The 17,316-nt window shown below is 50.6% G+C and overlaps 2 protein-coding genes across 5 annotated transcripts; one reads left to right on the plus strand and one right to left on the minus strand.

Annotated features, from left to right (window-relative positions):
- Nucleotides 1-1,216: 1,216 nt before the first annotated feature.
- LOC309650366 (asialoglycoprotein receptor 1) lies at nucleotides 1,217-8,204 on the minus strand. Of its 4 annotated transcripts, none has more exons than XM_082441622.1 (9): nucleotides 7,754-8,204; nucleotides 7,405-7,488; nucleotides 5,980-6,096; nucleotides 5,757-5,852; nucleotides 5,614-5,685; nucleotides 5,316-5,402; nucleotides 5,065-5,216; nucleotides 4,883-4,989; nucleotides 1,217-4,770 (listed from the first exon to the last, which is right to left on the minus strand). In XM_082441622.1, exons 1-9 carry the CDS (start codon nucleotides 8,127-8,129, stop codon nucleotides 4,608-4,610), a joined length of 1,254 nt encoding a protein of 417 aa, XP_082297748.1. In that variant the 5' UTR covers nucleotides 8,130-8,204; the 3' UTR covers nucleotides 1,217-4,607. The 4 variants fall into 4 exon arrangements, with proteins under 4 accessions (XP_082297748.1, XP_082297749.1, XP_082297746.1 ...); XM_082441623.1 differs by having other exon boundaries at nucleotides 7,758-7,842; XM_082441620.1 differs by lacking the exons at nucleotides 7,405-7,488; nucleotides 7,754-8,204 and having other exon boundaries at nucleotides 5,980-6,897.
- A 1,376-nt stretch (nucleotides 8,205-9,580) lies between these two features.
- LOC309649964 (cytochrome c oxidase assembly factor 8-like) lies at nucleotides 9,581-17,218 on the plus strand (the record flags this gene model as incomplete). Its single annotated transcript, XM_082440679.1, has 3 exons — nucleotides 9,581-9,586; nucleotides 11,299-11,496; nucleotides 11,623-17,218. The coding sequence occupies 3 exons, from the start codon at nucleotides 9,581-9,583 to the stop codon at nucleotides 11,881-11,883; spliced, it is 465 nt and encodes a 154-aa protein (XP_082296805.1). The 3' UTR covers nucleotides 11,884-17,218.
- Nucleotides 17,219-17,316: the final 98 nt, after the last annotated feature.

Here is a 17,316-nt window from a genome sequence, read left to right on the forward strand (position 1 = left end):
AAGATGGCATCATTTGTGAGGAAGAATGTTCCAGTGACGGGGGGATTTTTCGGAGGCTTTTGGCTTGGTATGGCATCCTTAGGAGGACAATTCCACTTCCATTGTCCCTGGATGGGTTTTTTCCCCTTCCATCATTCATCAAAATGTGTCAGTTGTGTTTCCCAACCAGCAGCCTCTACACTCCATCAAGAGACACTGAGTAGGAAATGGGGGAGCGGACGTATAAAAAAAAGAGAGAGAGAGAGAGAGAGAGACACTGTCTCCTCCTCCTCTTCTCCTGGGTCCTCCTCCCTGCCATGGCAAATCTGAACGGCTTTCTACAGACGTCTGTTGGTACAGGCTAACTAATATGGCCCTAACATGAACTTGATGACCATGGAAGAGACCCTTCTCCAGCACATGCCTCACTTGGCTAATCTCTAGGTCAGCAAGAATGTTTCTTCTCCCCCCCACACCCCGTAAGATACTTACCAGAATTGTTCCAAGATGTGTCACGTTCCAAGATGTGTCACCTTGGAGGTTGAGTGGATCCTCAAATGCTATTCCAAACTGTTGATTTGGAAAAGAAGTAGCAAGTGCATAGACCTGGTTATTATGTGCTGCGTGGAAATTAACTGAAAGCATTTGCCTTTAAGTATGAAATATTTTGGCATCTAGGTTTCTACTTTCCTTTTTAGTTGGTTTTAGATTACAGAAACAGAACTGTTGGTACCTGCTATTATTATCCTGACAAAAATGGCAACATAAGCACTATAATTGAAAAATCTGAATATGGGCAAATTTATGCTAAATGTATGTGCTGAAGGTATGGTGTTTGGTGGAAGGTCCTTAGGGAAATCAGTTGAGTTCCAGACGGTGAGTCATTTAGGGGCATTAAGATATTATCCACGGGAGGACTTCCCTGGTGGCACAGTGGTTAAGAATCCGCCTGCCAATGCAGGGGACACGGGTTTGAGCCCTGGTCCGGGAAGATCCCACTTGCCGCAGAGCAACTAAGCCCATGCGCCACAGCTACTGAGCCTGCGTGCCACAACTGCTGAAGCCCACGTGCCTAGAGCCTGTGCTCCTCAACAAGAGAAGCCACCGCAGTGAGAAGCCCGCGCGCCGCAATGAAGAGTATCCCCTGCTCGCCGCAACTAGAGAAAGCCCGCGTGCAGCAACGAAGACCCAACACAGCCAAAAATAAAAATAAATAAAATAAATAAATTTATTTAAAAAAAAACTTGCCTTATGGCCCAGTATTTGCTCAATTTTTTAAAAAATGTACCAGTATACTTGAAAAGAATGAGTATTCTGTAGCTGTTGAGTGCACTATACTAAATGTGTCCATTGGATCATTATACTTCAACCTGGCACTCAAAACATCTGTATACTTAGTGATTTTTCGGTCTGCTTGATATATCAATTACCAACAGAGGTGCATTACAATCTCCTACTATGAATATAGATTTGTCTATTCTTTTTGTACTTCCAGATTTTTTATTTCATGTATTTTGTGGCCATGTTATTCTGTGCACATATATTTAACACTGGTGTATCTTCCTGTTGAACTAAACCTTTTATCATTAGGAACCGACCCTCTTTATCTCGAATAATAATTTTTGTTATAAAGTGTACTTTATAAGAAAATTATTTGGGGACTTCCCTGGTGGTCCAGTGGTTAAGACTCCACGCTCCCAATGCAGGTGTCCTGTTCGATCCCTGGCCAGGGAACTAGATCCCACATGCATGCCGCAACTAAGACCCGGCACAACCAAATAAATTAATGAATTTTTAAAAATAAGATAATTATTTGGTTAGAATTTTCCTAATATATCTTTTTCATATTTTCGCTTTCACCCGCTCTCTTTAGATGTGTCTATTGGGCATGTGGTTGGACTTTACCTTTTATTCTGTCTGTAAGTTCATGTCTTTTAAAAACATAATTTAGGGAATTCCCTGGCAGTCCAGTGGTTAGGACTTGGTGCTTTCACTGTAGTGACCCGAGGTTCAATCCCTGGTGAGGGAACTAAGATTCCCGCAAGCCGCACGGTGCAGCCAAAATAAATAAATAAATAGATAGATAGATAGATAGATGATAGATTATTTAGTCTTTTGTATTTAATATAATCATCAACATATTTGGATTCATAACTAACACTTTATTTTGATTTTTCTTATCTACCTGTTCTGTTTTTCTCTCCTTTCCTGCCACCCTTTAGATTGTTTTTTCTTCATTTTTCCCCTTTATAAATTTGGAAGTTAAAAGCTCTGTTTCTAAGGGATTAACCTAAAAATTACAACAATGGTAGGAGAAACTGTCTGTATTCTGCTGTTTCAGACAGTGTTACATAATTATATCCTCTATATCTGTTCTTCTGTAACCTTTTTCCTTTCTAAAATCATGTACCTGTGTTTCCTTTATTCTCCTTCATATTTGTTTGTTATTTACCTTTTCTAAGAATCAGATTTCGTTTTTACTGATGATATCTACATTTTTATTTTCTAGTGCATTAAGTTTTGCTTTTTTCAAATGTCTTATGTTAAAAATAAGCTTATTTCCATTCAGCCTTTCCTATTTTTTTTTAAATTAATTTATTTATTTTTGGTTGTGTTGGGTCTTTGTTGCTGCACGTGGGCTTTCTCTAGTTGCGGCTAGCGGGGGCTACTCTTCATTGCGGTGCGCGGGCATCTCATTGCGGCGGCTTCTCTTGTTTTGGAGCACCAGCTCTAGGCGCACAGGCTTCAGTAGTTGTGGCACACGGGCTCAGTAGTTGTGGCTCACAGGCTCTAGAGCGCAGGCTCAGTAGTTGTGGCACACGGGCTTAGTTGCTCCGCAGCATGTGGGATCTTCCAGGACCAGGCATCGAACCCGTGTCCCCTGCATTGGCAGGCGGATTCTTAACCACTGTGCCACCAGGGAAGTCCCTTCCTATTTTCTTTAATAAATGTGCTTAAGGCTATATACTTTTCCTCTGGGGAATTGCTTTATACCATCGCACAATCTCAGTATGTAGTGTTCTTCTTGTTCACTTCTAAACCACTTGACTGTTTCATTTTTATTTTTTTTTAAACCCAAGTTATCTAGAAAGATGGTGAGTCGTGTATATGTTGATAGATCTTTTTTGGCTATACTTTTGTGTTTATTTCTAACTTTATTTTGTTGTGGTCAGAGCATTGCTCCTTTTTAGAATTAGTGGAGGTCTTACCTGTGGGTTAATTTGTCCATTTTGGTTGATAAACCCATAAGTGTCCATAAAGTCTTCATCTGTTTTTCCTGTTAACTCCCATCTGGGTTGTGGATTCTATTTGCTGTGGTTTTCTCTTCCATGGTATTGGTTTTCCTCCCATGTTGGTGATTCTGGGTTGTGGGTTCACCTTTGCATTTGTTGTATTTGTTACCTAACTGTGGATGCTGCTTCTGTTCACATTGGGGTGGTTCTGTTCCTGGGGGCATTGCTGGAGGTAGGATGATCCCAGCGAAACCAAGCAGGACCCTGTGGGGACCTCCCAGATACAAAAGCCCCTCCATGTCCCTTGTCTCTTGTTTGTAAAAAAAAAAAAAAAAAAAAAAAAAAAAAAGCTGTACTCTCCCAAGCCTCCCCTGAGTCACAAAAAAACAAGCTTAAGAAGTTAATGATTAGGACAATAGAGTCACAGAATCTTTAGTTCCTCCCTGAAGGACATAGACAATAGTGTCTGAGGCACACTCCTGAGTTGTTTTGCAGATACTAAAACCACCACCAAATGGAAAAAGTTAACTGCACGATGACCAGGCTGTAGTCATGACATAAGCTGCTCCATCTTGTACAATTCAAGAACTGGTCTCAAGGAAATGGGAACAAACCGACCCTGGAACTGAAGATTAACTCTACTTGAAACAATCAAGATGATGCTGATCAGACCTCCGCATGACCAATGTCAAGGTGATTATCAGAGTTAACTGTGCTATTCTGCATGTAGCCCCCTGCCCTGCCTATGTACCCATGAAACTCCCCTTTAAAACCTTGTGCGCCCTGATCAGCAAGGGGAAGTTGCTTCTTTGGGACATGAATCCACCTTCTCCCCAGGATTGCCAGCTTCCTCAGTAAAGCTATATTTCCTTTTACCCAGCACTTGTCTCTCAGTATTGGATTCTTGAGAGACAAGCAGCCGAAACTGAGTTCAGTAACACCAGTAACAATGCCGCTTTACACCTGAGACTCAGGGAGCAGGATAACTCGCCCTAACTCACATACCTGTAAATAAGGAATCCAGGCCACCTGGCCCAAAGCCCAGACAGTTCTCAGGATGACCCGCTGCCTGCCCAAGGCTATCTAGTGCCAACCTGCCCAATCCCAATTCCTAATCCCCAACAACAAGACAACTCAGAATGTTTCATATATTTCTCTTCTTTTTACTCTAAAAAACAAGTTGACAATAATAACCTGCAAACCACAGAAAGTGGCATGGGTTTCAATCTCTTCGCCCCTCCAAACATCAGTCTACATTCCTCAGACACCACCCTTCCCCCTTCCCTCCAAATCTTAGATGAAAATCCAGAAGCCCCCAGATAGGAGGGTCCCCAAACCAGGAGCCCTATGGCAGGTAAAGGCATTGAGGAAATAAATTAGGGGGAGAGGAGGCTGCTAGCTTTCGCTGTCCCTGTCCCTCTGTGTCTCGCAGACCCACCGGTAGGGCCTCTGACAGACGTCATCGTTCCAGCGGCCGTCATCTGTGAAGTGGGCACAGTCCTCACCTCCTCCGAGCCCGTGCCCATACCAGTCGTCCGGCTGCTCTGGTCTCCAGTTCCTAAAGAGACCAGATGGATGCAGGCCCGAGGGGCCCAGACCCTCAGCCAAGCCGAGCAGCCCCCGGCGCGCTGGGACCCGCCAGGCTGCGACAGTGGGGCGCACACACTCACTTGAAGCCCGACTCATAGTCCGTCCCGTCTACCCATTTCCAGGGCCCGTTTTGGTCAGTGAGGCCCATCCAGGTGTTCACAGGGCCCATGTGGTGTTGGATAAATTTCTGGGGAGAGAGAAGGGGCTGGTGATCTCTCCTTAGACCTGCCAGCCTCCCAGCCGAGCCCTGCCAGGCCCTCACCTGCTCCTCCCAGGAGCCCACCACCACCAGGTGGGCGTCTTCCAGCTGGCAGTACTTCTCAGCCTCGGGCCAGGGCTTCCCGGAGCGAGAGAACCAGTAGCAGCTGCCTTCATGCTCCACCCAGTTCACGGGGCAGCAGGTCCTTACAGAGTCTGGGGGGGGGGGAGGGGGGCGGGGGCAGGCAGAGGGAGGGTGAGGGGCTGAGCGGAAGTGGGCAGGAAAGTGGGGCCGGGTAGCACCCACCCCCTCACCGTTGCCCTGGAGGACGGCCATCTGACAGCTCAGGCTTCGCAGGTCAGACACAAAGTGCTTCACGTGGAGCAGCAAGCTGGAGTGATCTGGGGAGACAGAGGGCAGAGGGGGAGGGGAATGAGTGGGGGAGGGCAAGGAAGTCAGGATGAAGACTGAGGCTGGGAAGGCTCTGTCATCTGCGTGCTGGGGCGTGAAGATGGATCGCAGATGCTCCTGCCGTAAGCCCCTTGGTCTGGCCTGAGAGACCCCTGTATCCTGCACGCGGAAGCCTGTGCGCACACAGGCTCCCTCGCTGACCTTCACTCAGGTCCTGCTGCTGTTTCTCCAGCTGGGACTCCAGGGACTTCATCTTTCTGCCCACATTTCCTCCTAGAGGAGAGACTTGCTCAGTGTCCCAGTGTCCCTACGTTCCCAGCCCCCCCAGCCCCAGCCCTCCTCACCCTGGACGCTCAGGGCCTTGACCTTGGCCTCCGTGCTCACTGTGAGGTTGCTGAACGTTTCTCTCAGGGCCCGCAGCTCCTCCTGCAGCTTGGAGTCTGGGCAGAAGAGGGTGTGGATAGGACAAAATTAGGAGGTTGTGTCCACCATCACAGCAGCCAGCACGTCCCCTACCCACCCACCCTCAACATTGCTCCCTTCCCAGCCCACCCCTGGGGAACCCACTCTGGGATCCGATCACACAGACAACCACCAGCAGCAGGAGGCTAAGGCCGATGGAGATCAGGATGAGGCTGGGTCCGGAGCAGAGACGCCGAAAGAGTGAGTGGGGAGGAGGCGGCCCTGCAAGAGGAGAGGATATCAGGAGCCTGGGGCAGCTCTGGGGTCCTAGAAGGCGAGCAGCCTGAGCCTCCTCTAGCCGACTAGGAGGAACGTTATCGATGAAGAAATTCGGGCGGTGGGTGGCCCGGAGAAGCCAGAGGCAACTGGAGGTGGGGAGGGGCGCGAAGCTTTGACCCGCCGGAGCCCTACCCAGGCCTTGGGCCTTTGCTGACACCTGCTGGCCGGGCTGAGTCACTGCAGCCTCAGAACTCAGCCTGGAGGATGGATGGAGTTTGCGAGCTGGAGGAGACTGGTTGGGGGGGGGACCGCCTTGCAGGTGGGGCAAGAGGAGTGGATTTCTTGGTTTCCCGGCGAATCCCACTCCTCTTTGGCTGCGCGCAGGGAAAGAGGCGGAGTAACCAGACTTCAGGTCCCTCAAGTTGCTCCCACCCGGGAGCCCTGTCCCTGTGAGCTGGAATATGGGGGCTTCCCCTCCATTTTTGACGTCAGTCCCTTCCCCCATCGAAGGTCGCTGCCCACTCCCATCCACCAAGAACTTCATCCTGGCTCAGCCGAAGCAACATCCCTGCTCGCAGGAGAAAGAAAGGGGGCTTGCTTTTTGATGTAAGAGAGCCTCATCCTCCCCCAACCAGAGATCCCTCAGAGCCGTAGCAGAAATCTTCCCCTTGACCAAACTGATCCCTGGCACCAATGCACTCACGCACACTCACACACACACGCACACTCACGCACATTCAGCGCACTCACACACGCACACTTACACACACTCACGCACTCTCACCCACACTCAGCACACTCACACACTAACACTCACGCACTCACACACACACTCAGCACACTCACACACTAACACTCACGCACTCACACACACTCAGCACACTCACACACTAACACTCACGCACTCACACACGCACACTTACACACACTCACGCACTCTCACACACACACACACACTCACACAGTTGGCCAAGGCTCACAGAGTGTTGAAAGAGGAAAGAAGAAGGAGGCCTAACTTCTTCCAGTTAGTCCCACGCCCCTGGGCGCCCCCCTCCCCAGGGTCCTGAGAAGTCGGTGACAAGGTGAGGGACAGGAGGGTCACGCAGAAGCCTGGGGGCAGCCGTCACCAGGAAAGGAAATCCAGCCCTACACCCTGCACCTCCCCTAAGAGGGGCGGCTCAGACGCGGTGTCCCTGGGAGTGGGGCAGACCCAGGGAGAGTCGGGGTTACAGAAAGAAGCAGGAGCTGAGTGGAAGGAGCGAGAGCCACCTAATGCTCGCCTTTCAGAAATGGGGGGAGGCCTCTCCTCACTTTTTCTGTGCTGATGGTCATTCTCCTCGTTGTCCAGATGCTGAAGATCTTGATACTCCTTTGTCATGGTAGGGCTGGCTGGACCTGGGACCAGGTCAAGGCTGGGGTTAGGGCTGAGGCTACCACGGAACAGAGTTGGGGTGTGTGGTCCAGTCCCTTTCTAGGTGATCAGCAGCTGCACGGAGACCTTTCTTCTTGCTCCCATTCCCTCCCAGGCCTGACATCCAAAATCCATCTTCTACAGTTTTCCCACTCCATCCCCAGCCCTCCTGACATGGGTCCCCTCCATCCTCTCCCCCACCCCACCCCCCCAGTTAGTCCCCTCCCACAGCCTTTCTTCCCCTTTTACTTGCTGAAGGTCTCAAGGTTGACTCCTGGGTCCCTCGATGCTGCGCAGATCCCAGGCTAAGAAACGGGCTGAAGCCTGGCGGATTAGGGTGCGCAGACAGCCCTGGATGGTGGGAGAGGAGGGGGCAGGGTCCATATGAGGGCCCTGAGCCCTGTGCGTCTGCCTGTCTGTGCGTCTGCGTGTCTATGTGTCCAAACACACCAAACCTGGCATCTCCAGTGCCCGGGACTTTGGACGTAAACAGAGGTAGAACTGGATTTGGAACTCTGGGGGTGTGGGGCTGGGAGCGGGGGATGGGTTGCCTCTTCTTTTCTTCCCAGGGATGGGGAGTCTCCCCGGTCTGTCCCCATTCCTTGTATGCAGTCACCTCACTCATGGCACCGTTTGGGAGGGGGCCAGGCCAGGAGGGGCCAGGGTGCAGTTTGCGGTTTCCCCTCTGCCCCTCCCCCCTTTCACTTCCTGCCTCTGAATTTCCCAGAATTGGTGGTGTCTCCAAATATCCCTGACCGGGATCAGAGGGGCCGATCTCCGCTCTTGCCCAATCCAGGCCTGTGACCCTGGCATCTGAGCCTGGGCCCGGCTTCCCTGGGGCTCAGCCTCCAGACTCCCCAGCCTGGGGCTGAATGGCTTTGCTCTCCGGGGGAGTAAAGTCCTCCCAGCTGCGTAGGGGGCAGTGCGGGGAGAGGCCAGAGGACAGGCTTTTCCCACTCAGCCGGGATTGGTGCCAACAAACCTCCAGTGACTCCTGTGTGCTTTTCCTTCATTACCTCCTCTCATTAGCCCCCCCGAGCACATCCCTATTCGATTCGCAGATGAGGAAACCGAGATCCTGAATGGTAAGAGCTTACCCAGGGTCACACTGCAAGGAACAGCAGAGGTAGGACGGGATGTGGGCAGCTGGACTCCAGGACCTGTGTGCTGCCCCCAGAACCAGGGTCCCATCCCGTCACCATAGCTGGGCCCCGGGGTCCCAGAAATGCTAAAAGTGGTCCCTCACAGCCCCATGGAGAGTTCAGGGAGTGTTGTGTTCAGAGAGGAGTGTCTGGATTGGAATTATGCTAAATTAGAAATTGGGCGATGTTAAAGACGTTAATAAGTCTCACTTTAGGACCAAATGTGAAGTCACGGGAATCCTAGGTTACAGTTATTTCAGTGAGAAAACTAGACCTGAGTTAGGAGAGTTTACATTACATGAGATATTCAGGAACACATCCCTTGAGTAAAATAAGAAGCCCTGGCTGCATGCTCCTTTGTCTGTGTCTTGAAAAGCCCCACGTTGTTTGCATGCACTGGGACTGTGGCCAGTAATTTTGGTGACTGTTGGGCTGTTAATTTGGCTTACTCTGGTATTATCGCTTACGATCTGGTTTATTCAGGCAAACAAACCTACGATGTTTCGGTCAGAATAATGGTCACCCTTACAGGAGTGGTGATTGGAAGGGAACTTCTGGGCGATGGAAATGTTCTACTTCTTGAACTGGATGCCAGTTGCAAGGCTGTGTTCAGTTTGTAAAACTGCTGATAGCTGTACACTTAAGATCTTGCATTCTTCTGTTTGCATCTTATACAGGAATAAGATGTTCCTGCAAGCTGGTTCTACCCTATAACCATATTCCCAACCCATTGCTTAGGGAGCAGTCCTTGGACCAGTGCCGAAAAATACGCCAAAGCCAACAACTTTAGGGTGAGAGTCAGAGGTGATAAAACACTGTGAAGAAAGCCAGACAAACAACATGATACACCCGGTGGCTGACTTACAAGCCACCTGTACGATACCAGAGATAATCCCGAGAAACTAAAAAGTAGCTAAAAACAAAACAACGCCACATGGCGGTAGATATATGCACCCTGAGAACTCTTTACATTTATCCCTTTAAGAATATATACCTTGGGGGGCTTCCCTGGTGGCGCAGTGGTTGAGAATCTGCCTGCCAATGCAGGGGACACGGGTTCGAGCCCTGATCTGGGAAGATCCCACATGCCGCGGAGCAACTAGGCCCGGGAGCCACAACTACTGAGCCTGCGCGTCTGGAGCCTGTGCTCCGCAACAAGAGAGGCCGCGATAGTGAGAGGCCCGCGCACCGCGATGAAGAGTGGCCCCCGCTTGCCGCAACTAGAGAAAGCCCTCGCACAGAAACGAAGACCCAACACAGCCAAAAATAAAAAAAATTAAAAAAGAATATATACCTTGGGATTTCCCTGGCGGTCCAGTGGTTAGGACTCTGCACTTCCACAGCAGGGGTCCTGGGTTCGATCCCTGGTCAGGGAACCCACAAGCTGCGCAGCGAGGCCAAAAAACAAAAAAGAATATATACCTTGAATTATGCAAGGTCTTCAGGGACATAGCCTCGTGTATTCGTTTTCTATTGCAGAGTAACAATGCACCCCAAACTTAGTGGCTTGAAATGACACCCATTTATTAGCTCATAGCTCCGTAGGGCAGAAGTCCAAGCTGGCTTCTCTGCTCAGGGTCTGACAAAGCTGAGATTAAGGTGCTAGCAGGACTGTATTCATTTTTGGAGGCAAAGGAGAAGAATCTGCTCCCAAGCTCCTTCAGGTTGTTGACAGAATCCAGTTCCTTGCAGCCGTAGGACTGAGGCCCCCATCTCCTTGCTGGCTGTCGTCTGGGGGCCACCCTCTGTTCCTCGAGGCCACCTGCCTTCCTCATCGCATGGCCCCTCCATCTGCAAAGTCAGCAACAGTGCCTGGAATCTTCCTCGAGATGCAGATCTCTCTGACTCCCCCTGTGCTTTCAAAGGGGCTCTTGGGATTAGATTAGGCCCACCTGGAGAATCTTCCTGTCCTAAGGTCAGCTGTGTACATGACATACACAACAACTTAAGAACAGGAGTCAGAGGTGATAAGACACTATGAAGAAAGCCAGACAAACAACAAGATACACTGGGTGCTGATTTACAAGCCAGCCGCCGGTACAATGTGTACGGCCATAGGTAATGGTCACTCCCTGTAACATAACAGTTGTGAGAGAGATATCTCAGCATGTTCTCAGGTGCTGGGGAGGACAGTATGGAATCTTGGGGGCCACTTTTAGAACTCTGCCTCTTCATGCAAAGCAACGCTGTCCCCTCTGAGTACACTTCACCTTGGGATATGGAGCACATGCAGAGAGCAATTCAGAGAGGCCGGGCTCCAAACCTGGGAATCCCACCACCAGGCTCCCTACGGGAGGTCTGTGACGCTGGCCTGAAAGAACAGGAAGGATTTTTATCAGTTGTAATAAGCAGGTGACCCTGGAAAGAGTGGGAGAAATGTCCAGAGTTGTAGCTTGGGCCACCCTGAGGAGGGCCTTGAATCTCGGGGTGAGGCATCTTGAATGTCATTCAGAAGCACAGAGGTCTCCAAACTGGGGGGACATGTGCCCCAGGGGGATCACAAGATCATCCATTAAGAAGGTGGCAAGAGGCGGACTCTGGGAGGGCTCACGCCAAGGAGTGCTTCCCAGAACTTCTGCTGCCAGTGTCCTTGTCCCCACGGTGAGCCACGGCCATCCCCCCACTCTGCAGGAAACCCTCCAACACTAGCAGGTCTCGAGATTCTGCCCTCCAAGAAAATCTTGCCATGATTGGATAGGACCCCCAGATAAACATTCAAACCTTCAACCTGTTCACTTTTACATCCCTGAAAATGAATCATCATTGGAACAAAAGTTAAGAGAATTAAGACAAGAAACACAAGAACGGAACCAACAGTTCTGGGCAAACCAGAATTTGACTTTTCTAAAGGCTTTGAGATGGGCCACTTCTCAGGAAATCCACATCCAGACTTCTCCAGAGCACTGAGAGCTGTGTCCTAGCCAAGGAAAAACAAAAAGACGAAGAAAGGGAGTTCTGATAGCTGTCTTCTTTTAGGAAAAAGAAGAATTTATTGACTCAAGACTAAAAGCCAAAGGCCTGGAACTGAGAGCTGAATCAGGTCAAAAAGCAACACTGAATGCAGAAGAAATGGCTGACTTTTACAAGGAATTTTTAAGTAAAAATTTTCGGAAGCACATGTATTGTAACAGGGACTGGTACAAGTGTAATTTGGCCATCACCTTCTTCATGGGAAAAGTGGCCCTGGAGAGGATTTGGAACAAGCTTAGACTGAAACAAAAGAAGACCAGCAATTAGGAGCCCACCCTGACCCGCCCACCCTGACCCACCCACCGGCGTCTGAGTTTCCACGAGAAGCAGCTGCTTATAGGAGCTCATTTTACAAGGGCTCTAAAACCTGTGAGTGCAGGGCAGGCTGGGAGGACGCGGGTCCTGGTGCGCTGTGGCCCATGTCCTGGCTCTGTCCTGACTGTGGATTCCAAGCTGGCTCTTGGTCACGGAAGTGATGTTAAATAAAACCCAAGCACTGTGGGGGAAAGAAAAAAAAAAGAGGGTGTGGCAAGAAAACATTAGAACTTTATTTAGGGAATCCCCTGGCGGTCCAGTGGTTAGGACTCTGGGCTTTCACTGCTTAGGGCCCGGGTTCAATCCCCGGTGGGGAACTAAAGTCCCTCAAGCTGTGTGGCGTGGCAAAAAAAAAAAACAAAACCAAAAAACAAAACAAAACACTTTATATATATTTTTATCCCATTTCTTCAGATTTCTACTTGGGGATGTGTTTTATCATGTACATAATAGACTTGTACAGTGGTAAATGCGTGTTAGTGATCTATTATTGCTGTAAAATGATCACTCCAAAACTGAGCAATTGAAAACAAGGAATATTTATCATCTCGCTCAGTTTCTGAGGGTCAGGAATCTGGGTGCAGCTTGGCGGGTTTGTTGTGGCTCAGAGTCTCTCATGAGAGCGCAGTCAGGGTGTATGTCCATGCTACAGTCATTTGAAGACCTGACTGAGACCGGAGGATCAGCTTCCAAGGTGACTCACTCACAAGACTGGCGAGTTAGTGCTGGCTGTTGGCAGGAGGTCTCAGCTCCTCACCACATGGGCCCCTCCACAGGGCTGCTTGAGTGTCCTTGCAACATGGCGGCTGGCTTCCCCCAGAGCAGATGATCGGAGAGCACAAGGTGGAGGCTGCAATTTCTTCTATGACCTAGCCTCAGAAGTAACACTCCATCGTCTCCACAGCATCCTAGTGGCTCCCCAGTGTGGAAAGGAACCACACGAGAGTGTGAATACCAGGGGATGAGAATAATCAGGGGCCATCTTGAAGGCTGGCTGCCACAAGATGTATAGAATTATTAGATGAGTGAATATGCACCAGAGACACACAACCAAAAACACTGTACTGATGTTGGCACCTGAACAGCCAAGTTAAAGACTGACTACAGGGGCCCATGAAGAGTTGCAGGCAGGGCAGTGGTGAGGTCAGAGCTGTAAGGTGAACAATGGCCTGGCCTCGGGGTGGGTGCTGGGTCAAAGGTGGGTCCCTGAGAGGCAGGGAGCTCTGTCAGGAGGCTGCTGAGTTGATCTCAGTAAGAAAGTGTGAGGCTTGAGGCCAGAGAGGGAAGGTCACAGGGGCAGAACTTCGCAGAAGAATGGAGCTGACCTGGTGGCTGCTGAACACAGAGCGAAGGGGGGGATGGGGGCAAGGACGGCAGTGCACCTGACCAGGGTCCAGAAGGCTCCTGGAGACCACAGAGATTTCTGGTTACACTGAAGGCAGGGTCTTGGGTGCTACCCTGTTATGAGGCCACAGTGGAAAGAAAGCAGCCCAGGACAGAGTTCCCCCCTGTGGGGGAAGCAGAAGAGAGAGCCCCAGGAAGGCGGGGTGACCTTCAGGGACAGCTCTGGGGACCCCAAGTGCCAGATTAAAGATGGTCAAGGAGAAAGGGGTCTGGGCCTCCTATCGGGGTGAGTCAGGAAGAGGGAAGTGCTTTTCTGGCAGGTGGAGGTGGGGCCTGGGCAGTTGGGGGATGGAGAAGGGGCTGGTGGGGAAAGGGGGCAGGTGGACGCTGAGAAGGAAGGATGCCGATGGCCAGAGGTCCCCAAGAAGGATGTTAAGGGGGTGGAAAACTAGTGAAGCAGAAAGAACCTAAAGGCTGCTATCAGACAGACCTGAGTTCACCTTATCTAAAAAGTGGGTTTAATGCCCATCTCAGAGTTATGTCAAGGTTAAATAAGATAATGAGTGGAAAGCCCTTAGCACAGTGCCTGGCACGTACCAAGTGCTCTGTGCATACTACCTATTTTTATTCTTATTATTATCACTAGCAGCACAGCCAAGAGTTGAGTTACCTCCAGGGCCTCTGCATGAGGGGACAGGGGGAAGGGTGGGTCAGGATAGCAGAGGAGATCTCTCCCCAGATCCCAGAGGGTGGTGAGAAACTTCCCCGGGGCAGAACTGGGGCCCTGGGGTGTTGTCTGAGTTAAGACAGCCCCCTCCCCTTCTATGGAGGAGACCTGTGTCCTGAGCCCACACCTGCTCACACCTCTGTCTCAGAGCGCTTTTGACCTCGTGTTTGGAGTGGGCCCCAGACCCAGAGGGTTGGGATTCCACCTCGTGCCTCTCAGCACCCTGTGGGCTGCAGAATCATGTGCCCAGCAGATCCAGCAGAAGAGGTGACAACAGATGGGCAGAGGGGCGCAGAAAAGGCTCTGTGCTGACTTTCCAAAGAGGGTGACCTGTGGTTCCCCAAATCTAGCCGAGGCTGACTTGGGCTTGGGTGGAGATGAGACAGGGGAGGTTAGGGAGCTGCACTAGGGCTGGAGGGCTCAGAGCCAGGAGCAGCGGCGGAGAAAGAGGGGGCTCTGAGCAGGAAGGGGGCGACAGCCACTGCACGCAAGTTTCAGATGTGAACTGATAAACCCACCCAGGGGCTTCAACATCCCCTCTCTGGGGCTGGGCGAGAACTCACCTGTGTGGAGGGGCCACAGCGCCCCGTCTCCCATAGGCGCACCCCGTCCTGGCTCCGTCCTCCCCAACCCCACTGTCTTTTGTGCTGGGACAGCCAGGATCCTGTGACCCAGGACCCTCTTTCCTCCTCTCTCCTACTTTTAGAGGGTGAAAATTTTAGAAAATTGTAAAACTCCAAAGGTTCCCAAGTTTTATTTAACTTTCAAGTTTACCCAGTAACAGAGAACAGATCAAGAGGCCAAGAGCAATAACCATTACCACATCCTAACGTGTGCCAGGCAGTGTGCCAATGGCTTTACGTGTTATTTTCCCTTTATTCCTCACAAGAATCCAACAAAGTAGTTACTATTCCCATTTAACAGCCAGGGAAACAGGGTCAGAGGAGGTAAGCTCTTTGGCCAGTTGCAGTGACGCCATGCCTCTCACCCTGACCTCACGACCACCTCCTCCCTGGCTCTCTACTGCCCTTGACCATACCTTCTTCACCAGGACCCACGGCAGCCGGCCGCGCCCCTCTTACAGCCCTCCCGCAGGACTCTTCCTGGCGTTTATAAAATCCACGTGAAGGCCTCAGGCCTTGCTGAGTCCTCTGACCTATATCCTACTTACCTCCCTCCCCTGACCCTGCTCCGCTCTGTGACCTCTTTCTGTCCACCAACATTACAAGCTTCTTCCTACTTTGCATCCTCTCTCTACCTGACGCACTCCCCCACCCCATGCTTCGTCACAGTTCAGGTCTCAACTCAAAAGGTCGCTCCAAGAAGAAGCCTCCCTGACCACCCCGTCTAAACTAGCAAGGACACACACCCAGTGGTCACTTTCTTTCCTCATTAGCACCATCATTATCTTAAATTCCCTGCATTCCTTTACTTGCTACTCTCTGTCCCCACTGGGTAGACCCCCTAAGTTCCCTGAGGGCAGGGACACTGTGTTCCCAGCATTTCAAACACTGCCTGGCACCAAGGAAGATCCAAATTAGTATTTGCTGAAAAAAATAGAGGGGGGTGAAGAGGAGCCAGGCTTTTTAAAAATAATAATAAATTTAAAAATAAATAAAAGCGGGGAAAAAAAAAAAAAGAGGGTCAGGCTTTGAACTCCAGTCTGTGTGGGAACCCAGCGCGCCTACCACTCAAGCACATGTGGTCTCCCTAAAGGGCCAGGAAACAGCTCTTTATAGATTTGGAAGAATACATCCCAAACTGCTAACATGCTTCCCTCTGAGGAGTACGTGGAATGAGATGGGAAAGGAACTTTTTTTTAACCACGTGTATTTCTATATTTATTTGCAGTTTTGTAAGGTACGTGTATTAGTGTTGTAACCTAAAACATAACGCATGCAGAACTAGGGGATTTTACCCCTTCTCAGTGAACTCTCCTTAACCCCTTAGATGCAGACGGGTTACCTGCACACACCTTCCTCAGCTCACAGCTTTCTCCCTTCAGCCGATGGCAGAGAATGTGAGCACAGCCTCAAACCATTTGCTCCTACGCAGAATCAAGCTAAAAGAAGGGTTATTGGAAAAGGCGGTGCTTCTCCATCCAGCGAGACATCAGAATCACCTGGGACGTTTCCTGAAAGGCAGACACCCCCCCACACAACGCGCCCCACCCCCAGGACTGGCCTCTGCTGGATAGAGTGCTGCTCAAAAACCAGCAGGGCGATCCAGAGAGGACCCCTGCTTTAAGGGCCACACCTCTGGGGATCTCCGCCTCTAGCTTTGGATCCGGTCAGGCCAGGGCACCACCCCTCAACGCTGCCCCTGGGGGTTGGTCTTTTCCATCCAACTCTCAACTTTGGCAGGGGTGGCTACAAAATTGCCCTTTTGCACAGTTCAGGACTTAACCACCCCACCTCAGCCTTCCTCCCTGGGGTCCCTGAATGAGAGAGAGAAAGGGGTAGGTGGGATCCCCCAGCTGGTGCCAGCAATGGCTCATCTATGCTGCAGTTGAGGCTGGTGTGAGGGGAGCCTGTCAAGCACATGAACAGTGGCAGAAGGGAAGCTGAGAACGAGTATCTACAGAGCGGCATCTGAGAAACTTCAGTTAGGATTTAGGGCCCAGTTAAACCTGACTCCCTAAAAGAGCCAGAAGTTTTTCTCCTTCATAACACACACAACATACATGTATATGTATGTATGTATGTGTGTAATGGACCATTTCCCTTTTTGCCCTGTCTACCAGGAAGCTCAGAAATCATATTTACCCTCATAGCTAATACATCTGTTTCTCCTATTTTTACCTTTGGTATCACGTTCTATTTTCCTACCCTTATTATTTGCAAAACTGCTTCAAATATTTCCTATAGAGATGGGGCAGACATAAACAAATCCAATGAATATTCATTCACACAGCATTTCTTATCGGCAAACCTCTCTGAAGGTCACTGCCAGAGCCCAGTTCTGTCCACGGCTCCATGAACATGAATGAAGTGTCCTCACTATTTTCTTTAGAGACCATTGTGCTGCCCGACAGGACTGAGACAGCCCAGGGGAGTGGTCAGGGCTGGGCTACATTTGCAAGTTCTCTTTCTGGGTCTGTCAGTGACCTTGGACGGAGCTCCAGCTCCGCCCCACCCCACCCCCAGGCCCATTCTTCACTAACGACTCTGGAGCCTTGATTTGCAGGTTCCTCCAAGGCCCCTTTCAGGCCACTCTATCCTGTGGGGTGGGGGATGCAGGGCGGGGAAGAAGTATCTGACCTTACCAGACCCATCCCTATGCTCCCACCCGGTCTCCCTCCTCACCCGGGTCCC

The sequence above is a fragment of the Balaenoptera physalus genome (assembly GCF_965194825.1).
Source record: "Balaenoptera physalus genome assembly, chromosome: 20".
Taxonomy (NCBI): domain Eukaryota; kingdom Metazoa; phylum Chordata; class Mammalia; order Artiodactyla; family Balaenopteridae; genus Balaenoptera; species Balaenoptera physalus.

Bases quoted from the DNA above. Each gene is read 5' to 3' on its own strand.
- LOC309650366 (XM_082441620.1), bottom strand. From the start codon at position 6,637: ATGAAGTTCTTGGTGGATGGGAGTGGGCAGCGACCTTCGATGGGGGAA. The intron at 5,217-5,315 runs GTGAGGGGGTGG...CCCCCCCCCCAG, and splicing joins GGCCGTCCTCCAGGGCAACG to ACTCTGTAAGGACCTGCTGC. The intron at 4,990-5,064 runs GTGAGGGCCTGG...CTCTCTCCCCAG, and splicing joins TGGGCTCCTGGGAGGAGCAG to AAATTTATCCAACACCACAT.